Below are 24,668 nucleotides of genomic sequence, written 5' to 3' on the forward strand. Positions count from 1 at the left end.
TCTTCACGCAACCTCTGCTCCACACACAGCATGGGGCAGCTCTGCACTCGACGCATGACGACGCGACGGAAAATAAACATAAATAACAAAAAACGAACAAAGCAACACTGTGAGAAGAGGAGCAGAAGAGGGGAGAGCGGCGCAGCAATCAGCAACGCCGGCGAGCGTACCATCCAGCCGGAGGTAGCGGAAGCTGCGGAAGGCGAAGTAGTCCTCCATGATGGTCATGAGCGCCGTCATCTGGCAGAAGAGCAGCACGCGGTGGTTGGTGGCTCGCAGCTTGGGCAGGATGCGGTCCAGCACCTCGAACTTGCCCGACGCGCGGTAGAGTTCGGCTCTGTGGGAACCGAGCACAAGTGCAGCGTCCGCTCTCACAAGTGTAGCGTCCTCTCACAAGCGCAGCATCCGCTCTCACAAGCGCAGCGTCCGCTCTCACAAGCGCAGCGTCCGCTCTCACAAGCGCAGCGTCCGCTCTCACAAGCGCAGAGTCCTCTCACAAGCGCAGCGTCCGCTCTCACAAGTGCAGTGGCGAGAGCACGCCGGTTCGAGCATTGTGACGCAGCCCGACACACCCCTAGCGTGACTGTCCTGGGCAAATAAGTTATATAAGAAATCCGGCCGTGGGATTTCAGAGTCTTTGTGTGCAAATGAAATAAAAATTATACGTCCAAAGATGTAGATCCTCCGTATAACCTTAACACTGTTGGGGCAAGTGCTGTTAGCAAGGACTAATGAAGGTTTGGGGATAGCACACGAGGGTGTGGGTTGACCAGCACCACGCCCGGCCGCCTTTGTCTCCCCGAGTGGCGAAGTTTACACACCGCACCAGGTACTCATTTGAGACCAAGTCGACTGGTCCAGATAATAGTCCAGATAAGTCACTGGTGTTGGCCGTGAGCTGGAATTGAACCACAGGCTGTTTGGTTTGTAGGGCAGCGCGCGAACCGCTGCGCCACCGTTCCCCACAAATGTACGTCCACCACCACCGCGACCCGAGCGCGAGCTCCAAACGAGACCAATGACAGCCCAGGGACACGACGAGTGAATGGTGCGCGAGGCCGGCGTCACGCTCAGCCTCACCCTTGGATGATGCCTCCACTGAAGCCGAGGTGCTCGGAAAATGACTCCTGCAACAACAACGAGCGCCGTTGTGATAGTCCGTAACGCACACAGCATTCTCCCATTGCAGCATGTGGGGGGGGGAAGCTTTTAATAACAGCCGAGATGCGTCAAGCAGCACAAAGCCTCCGCCGCTTTACTGCCAGGCGGCTGCTCAGCTGACGGTTGTGAGTTTAAAATCCTGGTTCGGGAAGGGGGGGGGAGGGTGGGGGTTGACTCTAGACATCATCCCTCCCTCCGGGGTAGATAAAATGAATACCATTTTGTCGGGAAATCATTGGTTGTTTTTCAGATAAGCAGCTATTGGAATGTGCAGGGTGGCTGTAAGCAGATGTTGGACATCGCTAGGTTCAATGCTCAATTCAAATTTACTTTTAACTATTTAGGCTCTAACGAGCAATTGTGCAATCACATGCACTGTTCATGAATGATCATGTAAATCACACAGCGTGGCATGAATTTCCACCTCTGAATCATTTGAGCCGACTTCAGTGAAGCCATTAAACGTTTCACACACGCACGCACACATCACCTCGATGTGCTGGAATATGTACACGTGGTTGCAGATCTTGCGCAGCTGCATGATGGTGTTCATGAGTGTCTTGGTGCCTCCCTTTCCCTGCACACACGTCCACACGTAACACCAACGCAAATATTTAACACGTGGGGTTTCGCGACCAACGTTACGATTCATACGTGTCGTAAACCTTCATTTACCGGACAAAGGCAATCCTATGGGTGCACGTTCATTACACCTATTGAAGGCCTAAGACTGGAGGACACTTTGACAATCGTGGCGACTGCTTCACGATGCCGGTCGTCGGTCAGAGCGCCACGTCCGCACCCCGGTGTGCACCGCGTGCGAAATCGCTCTCCAGCAACGCCACCGCTGGGGCTGCTGGGGCAGTCACCAACCGGCAGGTTTGGTCATCGCGTGACAGCGTTATTGAAATGGTCATGTCGGGTGGAGGAGGGTGTACGACATGCAATTTATACAGGTGATCTGACAAAAAAATCAGTTATGAATCAACAAGTCGATTGAAACACATAGCCAATACACAATAACATGAATACAAGACATAAATCCCCAAAATAGCCGTAACAGACTGTTGAGGCAAGTGCTGCTTGCGAGCACCTATAAAGGCCGTACACTCACTCATCCGCACACACACACAGCAAACACGTACTGACACGTGTACACACATTCTACTACATCTACAATGTGTGCGAGTAGAACAGCAGCAGCACCTTCTTGTCCTTCTCGGAGCCGTCAGTGAGCAGCACCCCCTTGGCCTGCATGTGCCGGTAGAGCACCTTCTGCAGCGCTGACATGTCGCACTTGATCACGTACTCGACCTGTCACACGTGCACACAAAGATACAAAGATCCCCCATATAGCCTTTAACAGATTGCTCAGGCAAGTGCTGTTAGCGAGCAACCTACAAAGGCCTACACAGCACACGAATGGGGAAGGTGTGGCCGGCACCACACCCGGCCGGCCTTTCTACATCAAGAACCACGAGCCATCGGGGCGCTCCCATGGGGTCGACGCCATCTCGGTTACCTTCTCAGGCAGCTGCGCCTCCACCTCCTTCTTAAGGCGGCGCAGCAGGAAGGGGCGGAGCACCTTGTGCAATCGGCGGATGATGAGGATGGTCTCCTCCTCGTTCAGGTCGACCTGAACATGCACGCACGCACCCACCCACACACACACGCACGCACGCACGGCCGAGCTCAGTGAAGCAGCTGTGCGTGAGGCTCAATCACGCAGCTTTGGTCAAGGCACGCCTGTGCGTGCCTAGGCCAAATCGGGGATGAGCGGGCGACAGAGCCTTCAGCAGCAGCCAGGCGCAGCCTAATCCTCCTCGTCCCCAGAGCGTTGAGAACTCTCAGTCACTTGAGTCTTTTAGGTCCCCATCTTAAAAGTTTTTGTCTTCACTTGCGAACCACCCATCTGTGTAGGTCCTGTGCCTTTAACATTGTTTTGTTCTTGTTAGGGTTATTCAGTTTTATTTGTTAACGGTTTGTTCAGGTTTGGATTATTTAATGTCAAGCGCTGTGAGTAATTGTGCGAACGGTGCTGAATAAAATTGAGACTGCACTGAGATATAACAAATAAATGGACATTGCGCTAATTGCATTTCCTGAGTGTCATTTTATGTTCCTGGAGATCATTTTACATTCCTGCGGGGAGGCAGCAGCGAGGAGGTGAGCCAACACTACAAACAATTTCCAAAGCTCTGCGGTTCTATATATATGTTAAGCTGTTATTGACAAATTAATGATTGCATACATGTGGAGGGACCCCAAGCACCTGGAGAAATCCCACGTGTGTGAAGGCGGACAACACTCTATCCCACACAGTCGGAACAACTGAGGTCCCACATTCGGGCTGTATCGCCTTCTGCTGGTGCGCCATGGTATGGCTCCTTCTCGATGCGCAATATCCGCGTGCGATCCACCAACCCTCGCCGCTGCCTCTAAAGCGCTAGATTTCAGGCACGCACGGCACGTCCACAGGGCCCGTTCTCCTGACGAACGCTTCCTCTTTGCAGTGGATCGGAGTTGAGCAGCGGGGTAGTAAACCCGCGGTCTACGTTGTGAAGGGCGGCAATGGCTGGGCACCAGCGAATTCCGCTCATGCCCTCGGAAGGAGATGGTGCCGCGGTGGCCCGAGGGGCTCGCGCTCCATCCCCCCTTCCGGCGGCGACCAATCCCGTGAGGGGCGTACCTTCTCTCCGGTCATGGCGAAGGGCGCGTTGAACCACTGCTCGAAGGTGCTGCAACTCTTGAAGATGGTGGGCAGCAGGAAGTTGAGCAAGGCCCACAGCTCGGGCAGCTTGTTCTGCAGCGGCGTGCCGGTGAGCAGCAGGCGGCGCGGCGCAATGTAGTGCGAGTTGAGCACCTAGGGGAGGCGCCCGGGCAACAGTGGTTCAGCCCCGAGCCGCTTGCGGAAAGGCGTAACAGGAGGTGCGGTCACCCATCCTTCGTCGAAGGAAGGTGAAGAAGAGTCGGCAATGTAACCCCGCTGCGGACCACGGGTCACATAATCCGGCACGGCCCGCACTGCTGATTCTCAGGACAATATCACCAAAATCCACCAGGCCCTCCACAGATGCTATTGAAAGGCTTCGTAACTTCGATACGCACGCACACATATATGACATATTGTTTGGTTCTTTCGGTAAAGTCACGTAGATAGAAAAATAAAAATAAAGTGAATACAAATTAAATAAAAATGAAAAAAACACAAATGTAGATTGTAGCCTGGTTCTAAGTCTGAGTGAGTGTACTGGCAGTCTATAATATAGACTGTAGCCTGGTTATTTAGTTTGGTGAGTGTACTGGCAGTCTATAATGTAGACATGTAGCAATGGTTATTAAGCTGGGTGAGTGTACTGGCAGTCTATAATGTAGACTGTAGCAATGGTTAAGTCTGAGTGAGTGTAATGGCAGTCGAAATGTAGACTGGAGCCTGGTTTTTCAGCTTAAGCCCTATTTTCGTTTGGGGCAAATTATAATTTACCTCGCCATTCACGTAACATTCACGCGCTGCATTGAATTCCTTCTGTACCACGCTTATTTGTTATGCTTCGATTAACTCTCTGCATCATTGTAGCACTTTGCTACTCTTTTAATTTTGGTGACCCAGGTCACTCTTGCAAATGAGTCTCGTCCTTTAGTCTACTTTGATTTATCACCTTGGTTGAAATAAAATCAACTCGAGGACTCACCTGGGTGAGCTTGCAGTGGTGGTTTTTCATGCGATGTCCTTCATCCACGATCATGTATTTCCATCGTATCTGCACACAGACAGAGTCCCCCAGGCGGTTAACTTTGCGCTGAGCTTCCCTGCACACGCAAAGAGCTTAACGGAGAAACTCGGGACGCTATTGCAGATCGCAAATCGACGCCAGACACCACCGCGTGTGCATCCCGGTCCACGTTAGCACGTGATTCAAGCGAATCCGTACGACCCGCGACGTCATTATGCACTCACCAAGCAGAAAACCCAAGGAAAGCCCGGGTTGTGATTACGGAGACTTACCAAAGCATATGGCTCATTACAAACCCTAGAGTGCCTTGCAAACTGTAGGGCGCCTTGTGAACCGAAAGGCGCGTTGCGAATCGCAGGGCACATTGCAAACTGTAGAGTGCATTGTGACCCATAGGGCGCAGCGTAACTTTCAATTGAGCAAATTTCATGAAGATTCCGCAACAGGCAGTGACATAGCCCATTGGTAGTGCATTTTCAGCTTGTTACAGAGGTTCCCGGTTGGAATCCAGCAGTCCATCCTGGTTAGTACTGCGGTGTGTCGTCACCATAAAATGCCTGGCGACGTCCACTTTGCTCACAGTGGACGTTAAAGATCCCGGGACGTCACTTGAAAAGAGTAGGCCATTGTGTGGCGGGTGTCACGATCCAGATTTGCTACATTCGAAAACTAAACTAATGACTCAACTGGGATTAAGCCCGCTCACAGGTCGATGTCTGATCACCTTGTGCCCCACAGAGACAGCTGCCACTTGGGCGGGGGTGGGGTCCCCTAGGCGAGACAACATTGTAATCGTCACCCACCTCCTGGGAGCCTCATGCCCGCTCGCAGGACGGGTGCTAAATCACCTGGTGCCACAAGAGGGACAGCCACGGGGGAGTGCCCGTTGAAACGTGTTGAGACAATACGTGATGCAAGCTGCCTGGGCGTGAAGGCGGGGCGTGGCTCTAGTAAAATCAAATCACGATCATCGTTAGAATCGCGAGCAAGACTGTCAGCCAGGGTGGAAGAGTCTGGCCGGAGCGAGGGTACCTTGGCCAGCACGTGTTTGTCCTTGATGATGTACTCGTAGGTCGTGAGAAGAACATTGAACTTCCCGCTACGCAGCTGCACCATGAAAGCACGTCGAGCAGCCGGGGAGCCCTGGCAAACGCCGCAGGTCACACACACACACACACGCACGCCCATTACGCACTTGCAGGCACACACGCACACACATTGCGCACACACACAGGCCCATTACGCACGTAAATGCACACACGCACACATGACGCACACACACAAATAAAATATGTAGGCTTTACTAGACTGTTGAGGCAAGTTCTGTTAAGCGAGCACCTATTAAGACCAGCACGGCACACGAGGGAGTGGGGGGGTGGCCAGCACCATGCCCGGCCATCTTTGTCTCCCCAATGGCGATATTTACATACTGCACCAGTACTTATTTGAGGCCGAGTCGACCTAGAAGAGGCCCAGGACTGCTTCAGATAATTGTCACTGGTGATGGCTGCGAGGGGGAATCGAACCCGGGTCGCCAGGTTCGTAGCGCAGTGTACTAAACGCTACATTACCGCTACACACACACGCACCCATTATGCACATACAGAATCAGGATCTTTATTTTATTCTGGAAAAATCCGATGAGCTATAATGCTCTTTTTCACAGATGTCCAGAAGGGGAAAGGTCGGAAAGTTATAACAACAATACAAAAACACGATGGGAGTGCAGAGCATAGGAAAGGTAAGCAAGTCAGGAAAAAGTAATTAATTAATTACTTAATGTTCCTAAATAACGTACTTAAGTAAAAATTGCAAAAGTACACCAAAAGGAGATAGCCAAGGATTCTGACAGGTCCCAAATATCAACGCGACCACTGAGCAAACGTCACACACGTCACATGACAGCGCCGTGATGTAGTGGACACGTTTCGCTGGCCGACATCCAGAATCAGAATATTTATTTAAAACTGGAGGAAACCCGATGAGCTATAAAGCTTTTTTTCACAGATGTCCAGTAGGGGCATGGGGTAAGAAGGTGACAACAATCGGTGCAGTCAGTAGTCCAGTGCGGAGCCCACCACTCTAGCCAGGCACTTGCAGCTCCACACAGACAGATTCACAAACGCAGCCCCCCATGCATTTACCTTGTAGGAGATCTTCACCACGGAGGGCGCCCATTTGTCAAACTCAATCACCCAGTTGGACAAGGTCCTGTGGGTGGAAAAGATCCAGGGTCACCGGGAGGTTCAAGGCTCGCGTGGCGTATTACCATGTCACCTCTTAATGTTGCGCCACCGCTGCTCGCTCTCGATAAGAGGATAACTCAGAGGTGCAAGGATGAACCGCGGACAAGGCCTATACCAACAAATGTTCGAGCTCTGCGGGCCTCTAAATATCAAGATGCTATCGCTCAATGAGGGAGTGATTACACGTGGGAGAAAAGCGCATCACCTGTAGAACACCCACGCGTGCGAGGGGGAAACGCTGTATTCCATACAGGAGAAACAGGTGGAGTCCACCTTTTTGCTGTACTGCCTTCTCCAGGCAAGTTGGGGTACTACACCTCAACACCAACGGGAAGAGAGTTTTCGCAACATCTGTGCGGCGATCCAGCAACCCTCGCAGCTGCTGCCTCCAGTGCTGGATTACAGGAACCCACGTGCAGCAGCGCAGCTACCACCGGCCCGGTACCGAGTGACCATGACGCGAGGTTGACGCTCGTTTAACTCAGGGCCTTCACTCCAGAGTGACATTGGGCCAATTCTCCCACACTGATGAGACGCGTTGGAAGATGTGGGAGGACTTACACTTTACCCTCATCACACGCAACTGTGGCTGTACCCATTCATCCTACTGCTGGGTAGAGAGAGGCAGTGGCAGTGGGGATTTGAGAAACTTGCACCGCTGTTTCAACCGCTTCGCCAGGAGATCGTATCGAACCGGCGACCACTGGATTGGCAAGTCCACTGTGCTGACCGTTACATGAATGCAGCTCCCTCATAATCAAGGACATTCACCAATCAGGCATCGTCATTACAATCTTAAGCAAAATTACTGTCTCTTCAACAGCTGTTGGGCGCAAGTCCCCAAAGGCCCAACACATCAAGCGGCCAGCAACACTATCAGAGTTGTAACAGATAACAGCAAGTGAACGTGTGGTTCGGTAGGTGAGTGGGTGGTTTGGTGGGTGCGTGGTTCGGCGAGCAGGCGGGTGAGTGAATGATGGTATGAATGTATGTTGAACTTTTTTCGCACCTAAACGGAGCCAACCGTGCTAATCGGAGGTGCTGACCGTGCTAATCGGGGGTGTGTTGTTGTGACCTACAGTGTGGTGATGGCTGAACAGTGTGGATGAGACAAAACAGTCTGGAAGAACCAAGTCCCTTAACATGGATGTAGTAGCGATAGAACGTATGTATGTCGAAATTATTTTGCACAGTACGTAGACAATCGTGCTAATCGGAGGTGTGCGGGAAGGACATCAAACGAAACACAAAAAGCAGTTTTGAAGAAATGAGTTTTCCAATCCAGATTTAAAAGTGCCTAGCTCTGGCGGCTTCCTAACAGCAGTGCGGATGAGGAGGCGACTGACGAGAGCGGCACGATGATGAGGTAGGGCCCGTTGAGACGCTTGTTCTCCATGAGGTAGGTGATGAGCCCGATGGTCTGGATGGTCTTGCCGAGCCCCATCTCGTCCGCCAGAATGCCGTTGAGGTTATTGTTGTAGAGGGACACCATCCACTCGAGGCCTTGCACCTGTCAATCGGCATCACACGGCACAGACTCAGCGTTCCAGTGTAAGAGCACGGGGCTCGCAAAATAGTTCGTTCTGCTGCAATTTGCCGCGTGGACTCTGGGCGCGTTGCAAAACGTTACGGTGTTTGGACACGTGGTGGCGCTATACAGAAATAACAAATCTCACATTGCACAGCACACCAGATTCACGTCATCGTATGTTTAGTTATTTATCCAGGAAAGCCACACTGAGTCCAAAGACTCTTTTACAGAAGGGTCCTGCTGCTACATTGGAATGTTTAATCAAAACCAATGACAATGTTTTTCGCTATAGGAGGAAACCAGAAAACCCAGAGGAAATCCATGCACAACAGGTGAGAGAACATACAAACTCCACACAGAAAGACGCCCGAGTTGGAAATCGAATCCAGGCACCTTCTTGCTCTGCCAACCTGCCGCCCCACAATGCGCCGAGTGAACACGCATCACACGTGTGACGCACGCGCGCGTGCATGTGTGTAGATGCACATACACACCAGGCCCCTGCATCCGACACCCCATGAGTGTGCGGCAGGCGGTTGCACGCGGGACAGGGCTCACTCACCTGGTACATCTTGAGGGAGCCGTTGATCATGAGCGACGACTGGCGATGCACGGACTCGGTGATGGCGTGAGCCATGGCGTAGTAGGAGGAGGAGCCGATCAGGTCCATGCCTTCCTTGATCTTGTACTCATCATCCACGTCCTGCTTGGCGCTCCTAGCGGTGGACGGACAGACGACAACGCGAAACATTTAAATCCCGATGCACGGGCATACCAGAAAATATCGCGGTATACACACGTCCACATTGTGTTGGTTTTTTTTTTTACAAATCTGCTGGAATACAGAGGAAGGACCTCATCCCCCAAAACAGAGGACCTCATTCAACACCGCTGTCTCGGCCTATTCAGGCAGGTAGCTCCTCTCTTCGTCAGCCAGATGCTCCTATGCTCTCAATTTATGGATAAATCGTTGGCGGTGGAGGGGGTTAAAATTGGAGTTGTCAGGAACAGAGTTTACTTTGTTTGTGCTACTGGCGGCCAAGGGCCGAGTTGGGATAAGAGCGGTAGGCCTGATCAGGAGTGGGGAGTCCGTAGCGTGGGGGGTGACAAGTGTTGGGCAGGGAGGCGGAGGGGGAGAAGAGGGCACCTCTGCTCAGCCGCAACCCCTGTTGCAAACCGCGTCTACACTCGCCCGTCTGTGCGGTGTGGCGTGCGCCTGCTGCAAGTGATCCTGCTGCTGCTGTTGCCACGGTTGGGAGTGAGCACGTGCGTGAAGGAGTCGCGTCGTGTTAATGTGCTGTGGGAGTACCGTGATATGTCGCATGTGGTGGGAATAGGCCGCTACAGCGTGCAGTAGGTGGTGTGTTGGTGAATGGCTGCATGCCATAATGGCTAGAGGTTGTTTGTGTGTGCACTACTGTTCTGCGTAAGTAGGTGACCTCCAGAGGAAGAAGAGCTCGTGGAGAAAAGAGAAGACGGGAGGGAAATCCCAAAGTGGGAGCAGCGCGGGGATTCTCACAAAATAATGTCCTTGGCCACGTGCTCCGAAACCTCGTCGGGGTCCGTGATCTTCTTGCGTTCCTCGACGGAAGACGGCGGCTGGTGGGGCAGCTCGTCCTCTTTGTCGTCCTCCTCCTCATCATCCTGAGCAGGGCGAAGGTTCGATTGAGAAGGTCGTGATACCTCTCCTCCCCAAATGGTTTATTTCTACTTCATTCAGCCATGACAGCTTGATCCAAACAAAATCAGAATATTTATTTATACTGGAGGAATCCGGTGAGCTATAAAGCTCTTTCACAGATGTCCAGGAGGGGCGGCTAAGAACGTTACATTTGTTACTTAAAGTCGCCCTCCTTCCACCCAGCCTCTGTCGACCACCCCACCAAGAACCAGTAGGCCTGAGGAAGACTGATGCAGATAAACTAAACTAGTTTTTATTTTACCAGGTAAGGCCCACTTAGCTTTATAGCTCTTTTTCAGGAGCGACCTGGCTACAAATGATAGCTCAACTACGTGGATTATCATTTTGAAAATGTATAACAGCCAAATAGTTTAAATGTATGTTTCTAAATATGGAGGGCAAAAACCGGAGGACTCGGAGAAAAAATCCATGTGACCAGATCAGGTGAATCTGATGCCAGTTCAGGTGAATTTGATGCCAGTTCAGGTGAATCTGATGCCAGATCAGGTGAATCTGATGCCAGATCAGGCTTCACAAACCCGACTGCTGCTACAGTCTAAAAAACTGTTGCTGCTGCTGATGTTGACGTGCGTGCCGCTGCAGCGTGCCTGCTGCTACGCAAGCCGCCTGGGTCTACAGCAAACGGTTGGTCCAGAGACACAATCAGTGTGTATCACAGCTGGCACTCGCTGGTATCAAAATATGTATTTATCCTGGAGTAATCCGATGAGCTGTGAAGCTCTTTTTCACCACCGTGGTGTTACATTCCCACTTCTAATTCGATGTTTGACTTTTATGGTCTTGGGGGACCAGGAGGGTGACTTCAGCAACAACTGTGAATCCACATCACGCCACACACCAAATAAAGTGGGAAAAATACATTTTAAATTCAGTCAGCGAAAACCTCTCTCGTCCACTGTTGCTGGGTGACTGTCACCAGCGCAGTTAACTCGTGTGACTGTGATCATCAACCCTCCACACCATGACAGCAGATGCGGACACTCGATGCGCAAATAGAAATGGAAAACTTTACGGCAGAGTGCGGCGACTGGGGTCACCCGAAAGAGACCACAAGATCATCGAGAGACTCAATGCCCGATTCACAAACACGAAGAAGGCACCATCAAAAACGATGCACCACTCCGCAACTCCTGACGCAATTATCTGGCTGTGTGATTTGCGCACGTACCTCTTCCTCGTCTTCCGAGCCGCTCTCCTCGCTGTCAGAACGCAGTGCCACCTCGTATCTGCAACACGAGTCGACACACGGAAGCACGTCGCGATTCCGCATGGCAATGGGAGATTGTTTGGGTTGTTTTTTGTTTGGGACGCCACGGTGGCTACGAGATGGAACTACCTCGTCTGGTGTACAGGAGGTCGTTAGTTCGTTCCCGACCTTGATACCTATATATTTGGGGTTTCATGTCCTCCCGGTGGTCTTGTGGATTTTTCTCCGGGTCCTCCGGTTTTTCCCTGCACATTTAGAATCAACATGTGTTAAGAGTAGCATTCCAACTACAGCCAAATGTGAGTTTTGTATAGAAGTAGTGTCAGTTCGGAGTTAAAGATGGAGGCTTTGGACACAACTGGCTCTGCAGGACTGTCAACTGGAGATAAGCACCAATGCCTCAATGACCTTAGTAGCAAGAGGACATGGCTCTTGATTCGGATGCCGAGATCTCTCCGTGCAAGTCGTGTGTGTGTCCTGGGCCCTGCCAACAAAAGTTACCCTGGGTTCATCTCGAGCCAGGCGTCCAGCTGATTGGCCCGGGGGGCATCCTCTCCCGACAGGATCCGCCCCGATTCCACGTGGATCACGCGCACCGGCAGCTCGCTCATCTGGCTGCTCTCATCCAGCGGCTGTGACGCAGCCACAAAACGCAGCGACAGCAGCAGCAGCAGCACAAGGTCATCATCGTCTTGTACGCTTGCCAGAATATCGAAAATATCTTTTTTTTTTTTATCCATCAACATTTTAACCTGGATATTCCTTGAGATGGAAACTTCACGTTTGCAAGGGTGTCCACCAGGAGGTTGATTGACTCATGCATAGCAAACACATAGTAGAATTTACACACACACACGTATATAATCACTCACATATACACATACACACTCACGCACGCAATAAATGCTCAAACATGTACACACACTTACCCATAGCAAATACATAATGAAACATATGCAAATATTTTACACCTATAATTTAAGCAGTGCAAATTTCTACAATGAGTATCGCACTGAGCGAACCTACATATAAATCAATAAAAACAGTGGTGCCCACCGCCGCGCCAAGTAAAACGGACTCGTTCCGCAACAGCTGCTCGTGCTGTGCGAGTTTTAATCAGAGGCTTCAATCGTTCGAGACTGGCGGCGTAGTGTCGTGTCTGTGTGTCTGTGCGTGTGTGGGAGATCGCTCCGTGTTGAAGCAGCGGCTCTGTGTCTTAGCGAGGGCGCCTGATCGGGTTTATACTCTCTAGGGACGGTGACGTTGCTGTGAGGTCGAAATGAGCATCATCTGAATGAGCATCAGATGAGCATCATCTGAATGAGCATCAGATGAGCATCATCTGAATGAGCATCAAATGAGCATCAGATGAGCATCAGATGAGCATCAGATGAGCATCATCTGAGCATCATCTGAGCATCAGATGAGCATCAGATGAGCATCAGATGAGCATCAGATGAGCATCAGATGAGCATCAGATGAGCATCAGATGAGCAACAGATGAGCATCAGATGAGCATCAGATGAGCATCAGATGCGCATCATCTGAATGAGCATCAGATGCTGCTACTTGGCTCTTGGGGTGAATGGCTCACCTCTCCATCGGGGCCCACCGCTCCTCCCTCCGCCTTCTCTGCCGCCTTCTGTTAAACACAGATCGCACCCAACATTACAATGCATCAGCCTCCCTATGCCGACAGCCACCATGGTAGTCTCAACCTGGTCACTGGTGGTAAAGGTCAAGAGGTAAAGGTGCAGCCTTGCAATTGCTTGCTCACGCCACTTCCTTCCAGAAGGGGCCTCCACTACAGCAAACTCCAGAGGGGTAATTGGTCTACTCTTCCAAAATTGACCAGAAGGGGCTGGAAGATGTGGGAGTGCCCACACTCTACCCCACCACAGAGGACTTGCTGATCGACTAACCATGGGTTGTACCCATTCATACTGCTGGGTTGGCAGAGGCGGTGGTGTTGGGGATTTATTAAACTTGCACCGGTGTTTAAACTGCCGCGCCGTGATATTGAATCGAACTGGCAACCTGGATCCCGATTAAACCACGGCAGCTCCAGTTACCAACTTCACAAAAAAACCATGACACTCAAATATGAGTTCTGAAAATAATTTGGCTAAAATTTCACCTCTGATAGTTTCAATTTGACTACTGCGCAACAAACCACCAATATCTCAGCAGACTCTGTGGGATTGATACCCATGTAGTATCGAGAGTAACATTTGAATGTGCAATTCTATTGAGGGACTGTGTTGCTGCCTTGCCGAAGCTTATGATTTGGTGAACTTACGTAACTTGAACACGTATACTTTATCTATTTTACATATTTAACTTTTAGTGACTTGCTTACCTTTCCTATGCTTTGCACTCCTATTGTGTGTGTTGTATGGATGTTGTTGCAAATTTATGACCAACTCCCTTCCTTGACATTTGTGAAAAGGACCTTCACAGCTCATCGGATTTCTCCAGGATAAATAAAAGTTCCGATTCTGATTCTCAACTTTATACAGACTCGAGCAAGCCATTTCCCAGACACACGGGGGGTCCGAACTGCTCACAATCACAATATTTCCGCACAAGGGCCTCGGCGTTCAAAAGCCTCACTCACCTTCTTCTTTTTCTTCTTCTTCTCGCGGTCCTTGGCAGCCTGCGTGGCTTTGTGCTCGCACACCAGGTCCGTGAGGTTACCGATGTACTCGTCCGTCTGCTGCAGCAGGTACGCAAGGCGCTTGTCCTTCTTCTGGTCGATTAACTTCCGGTAGCCCTCCTCATCCTCGGCCTGCGTCCGAAGGCCGACGCAAGCACACGCAAGATCAGGATGGCATCGCCACCACCACAAAGCTTCAATCAAAATGCCTTTTTACCCTCCCCGCTGCTGCACGGTCGACATGCAGCGACCCTGCAAAATATGCACCGACAGTCTCCTAACCGTCTGCTCTTAGATCTTCTCTTCCCCTTGGTCGCCAGACTTGTGGAAACCACTCCAATCCCGGTCTCGGCAATGGGCCCCACAGCCAACGCTGCACACACGGCCCACCCAGCGCAATCGTTTACGCCGAATCGTAGCTATAGCACTCACCTGCACCGTGTTCTCTGCAGGACCTCTGCATTGCTTATTCTATCTGGCCACTGAATGCAAATAGATTTTTAATAAAAATGTTACGTAAAATCATGAATGCAAATTTCATCTCAAAACGCTACAGAGTTTGATTCGTAATCGTTTTTTGTCATTGGGCCACAACGTCATGATCTGTGTTAAGAACCCTCCACCACCCAACGCAATGCAGCAAAAAAACGATCACATGGTGTATAAGCGTTTAACGACATTCCAGTTATTATCGTTTCAGTTCACTCACCCGCCGAGTTGAAGAACAATTCTCATAACCAAATTTAGCAGCAATTAGGAGGAACGTTTCACTCAAAACTACGGCAAACATCGTCAGGACAACAACCAGGTAACGGCGTCACTTGACCAGGCTTGCTGAAATAGGTATCGTGACCTCACAAAAACCGATCAAATTAATGTGTAATGCATGCAGTTATTTGCACGGAGGTGTGCGGAAAACCAAAGACAAAGCCGGGAGAAGGCAGCCAGAACCGACGCTGACAAATTGCCCAAGCTCCGTAGGTCCTACGTTGGTTACACTTGACCAAGCGGGCAACGGGCAAGGGGTGGCCCCCGGCGACGCGACCCACCATGAGACGCCGCATGCGCTCCTTCTCGATGCGCTCGTTCTCCTTCTTCTGCTCACGCTCCGTGTTGGCGTGGTACGTGGACACCGCCTTGGTCAGCTTCTGCACTTTGGCCGCCATGGAGCGGTGGTATTCCTTGAAGTCCTTGGCATGCTGCAAGATGCTGGTCAGGTACTCCTACACACGGGGAGCACCGAGCGACATCAGATACAATTCAGCTCAGGTGTACGCGTACGTATGTTGAACATCTTTCGCACTGTCCATAGCCAACCGTGCTAATCGGAGGTGATGATGACGCCAGTCTGGAAACGTGCCGCGCAGACCCCGAGCAATGCAAAATTTCAGCCTCAAAATCAGCGTGAGTATGGTGTGGGTGGGGTGTGGAGTGGGGTGTGGGTATGTATGGTGGGGTGTGGGGGGAGAGGAATGGGGTGTGGGTTGATAGAGTGGTTCTGTAATTCACCAACTCACACAAAGCAAGCGATTTGTCAAATCACTTACAGCAGCATCTCTAATGGTTGCTCGGCAGAAGCCTTACCGAAGAAGGTATGACCAAACAATTATCAGCCACTAACCCAGAAATAAACAAATTTACCACACACACATGCAAAAAAGACAAAGATCCCCCGTATAGCCTGAACATACTGTTGGACCAAGTGCTGTTAGCGAACACCTATGGCACACGAGAGGGTGGGTGGCCAACACCATGCACAGCGGCCTTTGTCTGCCCAGTGGTGATGGTTACACACCGCACCAGGTACTCATTTGGGGCAGAGTCGACCTAGGAGAGGTCCATGACCGGTTCAGATAATCATCACTGGTGTTGGTGGCCATGAGCGGGGATCGAACTCCGCACCCCACACACACACATAAAACAAAGACACACAAAACAAAGACACACACACACAAAACAAGACACACACAAAGACAAACACACACACACAAAGGCATCGACTTCAGCCCATTATCCTTCTATGTGCTATGGATATACTCACCCCCGCTTTAGGAATGAGGAATTTCCACCACTGGATTTGCAGGGCTGTAAACGAGAAATGAGCCCCAGTGCCTCAATGCTCATTTGAGATTCGCTTTGGCTTTTTCAACTTAGCTTGGGCGCTGCGGTGACGAGATGTTATCTACCTCGCCTGGTATGCAGGTCGTGGTTTCGATCCCGACCCTGACGATGCCTGTATATTTGGAGTTTTCACATTCTCCTCGTGTTCTTGGTTCTTTCGGTAAAGTCACGTAGAAGGGAAGTAATAAAATAATACTTCCCTTCTACGTGACTTTACCGAAAGAACCAAGAAGATGGATCCCTGCAGTCACGAAAGCTTTAAATCAAAATTTATTCTCCTCGTGGTCGCGTGGATTTTCCTCTGGCCGATATAAATTTCCACATGTTCTGCGTTGAGCTATCATTTGTGGCCAGGTCGCCACCCAGTGGGCCTGATAAAATATAAAAGTTAAAAATAACTTTAGTTTAACTCTGACGCCAAGACAACGGACCAGCCTCCAGCACCGATGCCGACCCGCCGGGAGGAGAGGGCCACATGTAGCGTTCACGGGCACCTGATGCTTCTGCCGTCGCTTCTTCTCCTGCTCGATCTTCTGTTGCTTCTCCAGCTTCTCGGTGATGCGCGCTTCACGCAGGGACTGCCGCTTGCTTCGCTTGTACGCCTTGGCGTTGAGGGCCGTATCCAGGGTGGAGTCGCGTCGCATGCACGCGACCACCTCCTGCCGGAGCTGCACACACATAGACGCGCACACGCGAGTGAGCGAGCAAGTGGCGCGCTCGCGCGAGGTAAGCGACTCGTGTGTGGGGCGCGACGTCAACGTCAACGTGCCGGCACTGCGCTCTGCGCGGCGGCTGCGATATTCGCCCGAAATCCGCGTTGATGTTTAATTTGACCATCGAGAATGGTTTTAAAAATTGTTAAGAGAAACGTACTTTTGTTAAGGGAAACGTATTTTATATAAATTTCGGTGTCTTTGCTCCGATTGCTATGTTGGTTGTTTTTGCTCTGATTGGAATTTCGTTGCCTCTGCACTGATTTCTCTTTGCTTCATTGCTACGCTTTGTTTCTATGTTATTGCTTTTGTCGTGTTGGTGACCCAGGTCACACTTACAATTGAGAGTCATCCTGGTCTTTTGAGTTCTCACCCAGTTCAACAAAATCAACTTGCAACTTAATTTATGAGAAGCTTACCTTATCGTATGCATATAGAACTTCTTTTATCACTGTACGTAGCTTACGGTGCTAATCGGAAGTGCTACTGCTAGCAAGTTATACACAAAAAGTAATCGATTTTCAAAAGTTTTTTTAGACAAGAGAACTTTGGTTGAATAAACCAACAATCAAGTCTCAGTTCACTGCTTCAGCAGTGAGCCCAGAGGCCACAGGTCTGGCGCGGTGGTGCCGTGAGGACGCAGATGTCCAGGTTGCATCTACTCTCCGTGACCACAGTGGGACCCGCGCACCACTTACCTGGCGCTGGAAGTTTAACAGACGAAGGGCCTTGAGTTCCACGGTGGCCTTGGTACGAAGGTCAAAGGGCAGCGCGGCCGTGAGTCCCTCAAGCTCCTGAATGCGATGTGTAATCCGAGCCTGCAGCCTACAACAAGAAAAATAGTGCCCCGTATAGCCTTAACAAACCGATGGGGCAAGTGCTGTTGGAGAGTGGCACCCATGAAGCACAGCGCAGGATGAAAGGAGAATGGTGTGGCCGGCATCACACCCGGCCGCCTTTGTCTTCCCAGTGCTAATGTTTACACCCCACACGCTGTATGCATAGGGAGGCTCAAAACCAGTTCAGATATTTGGCATGAATGTTTGTCACGAGTGGGAATTTAACTTGGGTCGCTGAGTTCGTAGCACAGTTCGCTTTCCACTCTATAACTACTGCCCACACAAATACAAAGATCCCCCATATAACCTTTCGCAGAGTGTAAGGGTAAGTGCTGTTAGCGAGCACCTATGAAGGCCAGCACGACACACAAGAGAGTGGGTAGCCAGCACCACGCCCGGCCGCCTTTGTCTGTCTCGTGGCGATGTTTATGCATCGCACCATATACTCATTTGAGGCTGAGTCGACCTCGGGGAGGCCCTGGTATTGGCCATGAGCGGGAATCAAACTCGGGTTAACGGGTTCGTAGGTCAGCGCGCTCCCCACAACACACACTACCGCTCCCCACAACACACTAACACATCTATATACATAAGCAAAAGTTGACTGCACAATATGGAAAATCCACAAACAAATCTTGCCTGTTTATAAACAAAGTCTACAGTTCTCCTTATGAAATTGGTCTGTGGGTCCCTGGGTCATCTGTTGAATCGTGAAGGCAGATGAGCCTCTCAGTGGCCAATGGACCCCACGAGCACTGGGAACCAGGAGATCCACCTTACGCATCGTTTCCGACCACCAACCACCACCGGTGGCATCACTGGCTCTGGCCATGATGCCATGTGGGTCTTGGGTCTTTAAGAGAATGAACCCAGGCACAATTCCCATCCACGCTGGTGCATGCATGTGCCTGCATATGGACGAGGATTGTTAACCGGTAACCGCTCTCGTAATCGGTTACCAGTTCAGAGTCGGCATCGGGTAACCGATTCCAGTGGAACGTAATGAATGCGCAGATGGACAGTGAACGTACAAACTACACGGTGCAGGCCTAAGTCACGGCGTGGTTTATTATTTATCCTCTCAGTTCTCAGTTAACATGTAAAGGTGCAGCCCTGCAATTGCTTGCTTGCTCGCACACCACGCAGTATGCATCAGGAAGCCACTGGAGCTATGCACTTTTTAATCTAGATTGAAAACTAATTTCTTTACAATTGCTTTTTGTGTCTAGTTTGTTGTCTTTCCCCCGCACCTCCGATTACCACGGTTGTCTACGTAATGGTGCGAAAGAATGTACGTACATACATACATAAGTATGTGAACCGTGAATCTCCGCATCAATCGGCGAACGCACTACAGCTGCTGGGCCACGTTAGAGCCCCTTGCGCAGTGCAAAACGACGACCCGAGTGCAGGCGGCACCTGTACTCTCTCTCCTGCAGGATCTCCACGGGGTCCAGGCCACGAGGCTTCTGCACCGGCACCATCTTGGTCTGCTTCGACTGAAGCGGCGCGGCGCCACCGCCTCCGCCGCCGCCCTGGTGCGGCACAGGCCCCTGGGGGCCCAGCGGTAGTGGCGGGCCTTGCTGGGCCCCACCGCCAGGCCCCGGCGGGCCGGACATGTGCGCGGGGGCCGTGGGAGCGCTCACGGGCGTGATGGCGGCGTGCGGTGCCGGCACGGGGGTCTGGGCTGGAGACGGCCGGCTTGTGCCCGTCTGTGGGGGCGCCACTTTCTGGGGGACTCCCGCCGCGTTTTGGGGTGGGCCTGAGACAGCAATAACAACGACGACGATGACGACCAATACAAAAGCCGACCAGGAACACCCTCGCTGACACGGAGTCGCCGCTTCAACATGGAAGGATCTCCCACACACGCATGATGCAACGCCACCAGTCTCGGCTTTGCTGTATTTTATGTGTGCTTTATGAGTGTCTGAGTTTATATGTGCATATTTGGATGGGTGAGCGTATATGTGTCTGGGTGCATGGGTGAATGTGTATTTGTTTGTGTAGGTGGATGAACAATTGCGTGTATGATTATCTTTGCATATTGTGTGCGTATTTGTATACGTGTGGGTGAGTGTGTGGGTGAGTGAACGTGTAGGGGGGCGAGTGATTACGTGTATGTATGTGTATCTTTGTATATTGCGTGTGTGTAGACCTTTAATTACGTGTGGGTGAGTGTGTGGGTGAGTGTACATTCGTATATCTGTGTGTGTATATGCATGGGTGTGGATATAGGTGTGGGTTAGTGTGGGTGAGTGTGCACGTGTATATCTGTGAGTGTGTATATGCGTGGTTGTGTGTGTACGTGTCATCATGTGATTGCGATGCATGTGTGCGAATCGACCCCCTGGATACCCTTTTAAACAAGATGTTCCGTCTCTCGGGATTTTTCCATTTTTTTTTTATTAAAAAGCGAAATCCGGTATTTGCAAAATGCAACAATGGTGTCATTGTAAACAATGACGCAGCTGCCCTGAGGTAGTAGCACGTTCGCCATTTGTTGCAGAGGTTCGACTCCAGCATGCTCCTCTGGTTAATACTAGAGTGAGCATGAACCATAAAATACAGCAAGGCCGTCTGCTTCACTCACAGTGGACAGTAAAGACCCTGTGACGTCATTGGCCTACTCCTCTGCAATTGTGTGCTGGCTTTACGGAAAAAATGTTTTGAAAACAAAAAATACCACACATTACATAATTGGGATTACACACAGCAGCAGTCGTTAAACTATTTTACCAGGTAAGGCCCACTGTGCTAGAACACCTCTTTTTCAGATGTGACCTCGTCACAAATGATAGCTCAACGAAGGGACTTATCATATGGAAATTTAAAGCAGCCAAATACTCTAAACACACTTGTCAAAATGTGGAGGGAAACACCGGAGGACCGGGAGAAAAATCCACGCGATCACGGGGAAAGAGAGAAACATGCAAACTCCAAACAAACAGGCGTCAGGGTCGGGATGGAACCCAATGAACTCCTGCGTACCCGGCAAGGTAGTTAACATCATACCACGGCAGCACCGCCATTGCTATCGTCTTAGCAATTTATCAGGACCCTCCTGGAAGAGTCGAGCCTCGGTGAGGTTTTCCTGGGTGAACAAGCATAGGACAGTAGTCCCCTCTGTAAACGTTTTAGTCCGTTCCACGAAAACTACTGTTAACCGAAAAAACTGTTCATCGATTGAGTCTGCAAGAGAGCTGTTTCCACTGCAAATACATAAAACGTAATATAAACAAAGCCATTAAAGGTCGTCGCTGATTGGCTGAGGGCATGGCTCAGCCCCACTTACAAGCACTCGGGTTGGCCGAAATTGGTGCCCGCATGCGTAACATAAACATACCGTTAATCAAAATGTTAACGTTCGTCGAAACCATGGGGGTCCTGTGGGAGACGAAACGTTAACCGAAAAACCGCTAACCAATGTCACTCTGAACCAAGGGACTACTGTAGTCGTAATAATAATGTACGTTTCCATTGATGCTGATGCTGGTGTGTGGCGTTACCATCAGGCCAGGGCTTGGTGTTGCTGGGGGGGTGTTGCTGCTGAGCCGGCATCCCCGGCAGAGCCCCCACAGGTGCCCCGGACGGAACAGGGGGCACCCCCATCCCTAATTCACGTCGCCACAAAACACACACGTTACACACAATCAATTGTACAATTGTGTTTTTTTTATCTGAGCCACGTGGCTCAGCCCATCATCTCTCAGGGGTCGATTAATTTAGTACTAGTTTATAAGGAAAGTCAACAGTGGTTATCTTTAGGACAGACTCACCCCTTGCCACAGGAATGTTTAATATCAACCAATGTCTCAGGGCTGTAATTTGATATTACTCATCACAGATGTTAATGGTGGCTGGGAATTGAACTCAAATTTGTAGAGCAGCGCGCTAACCACTGTACCACCACTGCACAGGTACACGCACACCAGTAACTATATAAAGACAAAGATCCCCCGTGTAGCATGAACAGACTCTTGGGGCAAATGCTGTTAGCGAGCAACTATCAAGGCTGGCACGGCACACGAGGGGGTGGGTGGCCAACATCATGCCCGGCCATCTTTGTCTCTCCAGTGGTGATGTTAACACACCACACCAGGTACTCATTTGAGACTGGGTAGACCGAGGAAAGCCATAGGACCGGTTCAGACAATTGTTACTGATGTTGGCCGTGAGCAGGAATCGAACTTGGGACACCAGATTCGTAGCCTAGTGCACTAACCGCTACGCCATACACACACACACGTATTCACACACATAGCCGCAGTAGTTGACTGAACAATATGCAAAACCCACATACATGTTAACACAAGCACCCAGACATGCAATAACACAACTAACCACACAAGAGATACGCTGAGTGCAAATAAAGGGACTGTGATTATGCAGGCAGCGTATGCACAAGCACAGACACGTATAATCCAGTGGTCACGAATTGACACCAGTCACATGCTAACTCACCTGCAGCCAGTCATCTCCCTGTCCCTCTATTGCTACTAACACGGTTACTGTTCCTGTGAAATTCACTTGTTGATTCCCCCACCAGGACTCACTTCTACCAGACTGACTGTTTTGTGTTGTCTATTCCAACCACCACACTGCAGTTTACAACAACGCACACCTACTCATTTACTATCCTACTCACTAACTCCCTCACCGACTCACCCACTTCACCCACCACACTGCAGGTCACAATACAGCTCTTTCTGCTTCTTCTCCTCGAACTGCTCCACTTTGGAATTCCCTCTCATCCTCATCGTCCATTTTCCAAAAGCTTTTATCATAACAACCTTACACAAATCTTCACTTTATTATTATAGAACAATAAAATAATAAAAATATTATGACGATTGCTTGTGTTGCGATCAGAATGTCGTGATATTTGTATCATTTTTTATTCACTTTATTTTCATTTTTATTATTTTATTGTTCTATCTACATGACTTTACCAAAAGACCCAAAGAATAACCTTACACAATTCAAGAAACGCGTCACCTCTGGACGATTACAACTTTGATGAGTGCCGTATGTTGCCGGCCGTGTGACGATTTGGGCCTGTGGGCTTACGCTCAGAAACTGCGCTTCGAAAATAATGTAACTGATCAAAATTAAAGGGATAAAAGGCGGACGGACGCACAGACGGACAGACAAACCTTGCGGACGGCCCCCGAATGCCGGCGGCTGGTGCTGCAGGTGGCCCTGCGGAGGAGAGCCCAGGGGCGGTGGCTGCTGGGCCGACTGCTGGGGAGGGGGCGGCTGGCTCTGCGCGTTCTGTGGGGGCGCCAGGCCGCCCATGGGGCGCTTGCCCTGCAGCGCCATCTGCAGTCCCTCGGGGAGCGGCTGCCCCCGTGCCAGCAGCTTGTAGGCCATGATCTGCGCCCGCAGCTGCTGCAGCTGCATCGGGTTAAACGGGGAGGGGGCGCCGGGCCCCCCGTTCGCTGTTGGCGACAGGCAACACCGACAGCATTGGTGAAAGTACGTCGGTGCTCGTAAAGACGATTTGACGATTGCTGCTGCATTCACAGCCTTGCACACAGACGAACTCCACAAATTCAACACATTTCTTCAAAGCACTTGGGTGCTGTGAAGAAGCACCATACCATCACCTTTAGCAGTCGGGGTGAGTGATAATTTAGCAGTCACGGATCCACTCCGGTCACTTGTTTACCGGCTATCGGTCACCTCATTATCACTCTTCTATCGCTACTGCCATGGCTATCTTTCCCGTGATCCCTCAATCGTCGGTTCCTCCTCGCATGCTGAGAACTAGGTCGACCAGACAGTTTGGTCTCGTCCAAACGGTGTTCAATCACTGGGCAGCAAGTCACAATACTTCAGTGTTTCCACTAAATTTTCCTCGCACTGCTCCCACCTTGGAATTTCCTTCCATCGTCTATTTTCCCAAACTCTTGGAATAATTACCATTCTCAATTCGAGAAAAGCGTTACACTCATCTATTAAAACCCTGACAGTGCTTTATTTATTGTTGCTGGCCTTTCTCGGTGTTTTGGACCCCTTTGGCCGGCTTGTGCTCGGCAAACGTAAAATGAAAGCGCCTACAACGACGTTCGCTTGGTGAAGTCCGAACCTGCATTTGGCACAGCGGGTCCTGAAGCCTGGGCATCTCCCTTTGGAGGGGGGCCATTCGGGTTCGAGGCCATGGGCACGGATGAAGTGGGGGGCCCTCCCCCCGACATGGGACTGGATGCATGCTCTGGGCCCCCCAGCGGGGACGGGTGTGGTGATGCGTAACCTGCGAGACACAGAGCACAAGTTCAGCAGCAGCACACAGGCAAAGACAAAGATCCCCACTCCCACATTATAGCCTTAACAGGCTATTGGGGAAAGTGCTGTTAGCGAGCACCAATGCAGGCCAGCATGGCACACGAGGGGGTGGGTGGCCAGCACCACGCCTGGCCGCATTTGTTTCCCCATTTGCGATGTTTACACACCGCATCAGATACTCATTTGAAGCAGAGTCGACCTAGGGGAGGGCCCAGGACCGGTTCAAATCATCGTCACTGGTGTTGGCCCGTGAGCGGGAATTGAACTCAGGTTGCCGGGGTCATAGCGCATTACCGCTCCCCATGCACACAGGAAGGGGACACCCCCGCGTACACCTCAGTTCAGTTGGCACGTGTCGGTGGTATCTTCTGAACCTTTCACTTGAGCAATGAATGCAAGTGAAAGTCATTTGACACAAAGTCAGTGGTGGAAATGTAAACGTGCAGAAGCCAAGATAAGAAACCCCCATT

General features: G+C 50.8%; 1 protein-coding gene across 1 annotated transcript in view; it reads right to left on the bottom strand.

Annotated features, from left to right (window-relative positions):
• Nucleotides 1-24,668, bottom strand: part of LOC144941067 (SWI/SNF-related matrix-associated actin-dependent regulator of chromatin subfamily A member 4-like) — a 59,523-nt gene that overhangs the window by 24,249 nt on the left and 10,606 nt on the right. The window contains exons 4-26 of the mRNA XM_078867500.1: nt 24,002-24,166; nt 23,067-23,351; nt 21,420-21,524; nt 19,330-19,672; nt 17,770-17,896; nt 16,853-17,026; nt 15,287-15,460; nt 14,199-14,369; nt 13,176-13,223; nt 12,083-12,213; nt 11,543-11,600; nt 10,192-10,316; nt 9,235-9,388; nt 8,488-8,651; nt 7,040-7,106; nt 5,928-6,038; nt 4,854-4,922; nt 3,851-4,024; nt 2,684-2,797; nt 2,368-2,475; nt 1,652-1,738; nt 1,081-1,127; nt 171-337 (exon numbers count right to left, since the gene is read on the bottom strand). Coding sequence (XP_078723626.1) covers nt 171-337; nt 1,081-1,127; nt 1,652-1,738; nt 2,368-2,475; nt 2,684-2,797; nt 3,851-4,024; nt 4,854-4,922; nt 5,928-6,038; nt 7,040-7,106; nt 8,488-8,651; nt 9,235-9,388; nt 10,192-10,316; nt 11,543-11,600; nt 12,083-12,213; nt 13,176-13,223; nt 14,199-14,369; nt 15,287-15,460; nt 16,853-17,026; nt 17,770-17,896; nt 19,330-19,672; nt 21,420-21,524; nt 23,067-23,351; nt 24,002-24,166 — 3,168 coding nt within the window. The remainder of the gene's footprint in view (nt 1-170; nt 338-1,080; nt 1,128-1,651; nt 1,739-2,367; nt 2,476-2,683; nt 2,798-3,850; nt 4,025-4,853; nt 4,923-5,927; nt 6,039-7,039; nt 7,107-8,487; nt 8,652-9,234; nt 9,389-10,191; nt 10,317-11,542; nt 11,601-12,082; nt 12,214-13,175; nt 13,224-14,198; nt 14,370-15,286; nt 15,461-16,852; nt 17,027-17,769; nt 17,897-19,329; nt 19,673-21,419; nt 21,525-23,066; nt 23,352-24,001; nt 24,167-24,668) is intronic.

The sequence above is a fragment of the Lampetra fluviatilis genome, chromosome 24 (assembly GCF_964198595.1).
Source record: "Lampetra fluviatilis chromosome 24, kcLamFluv1.1, whole genome shotgun sequence".
Lineage (NCBI taxonomy): Eukaryota > Metazoa > Chordata > Hyperoartia > Petromyzontiformes > Petromyzontidae > Lampetra > Lampetra fluviatilis.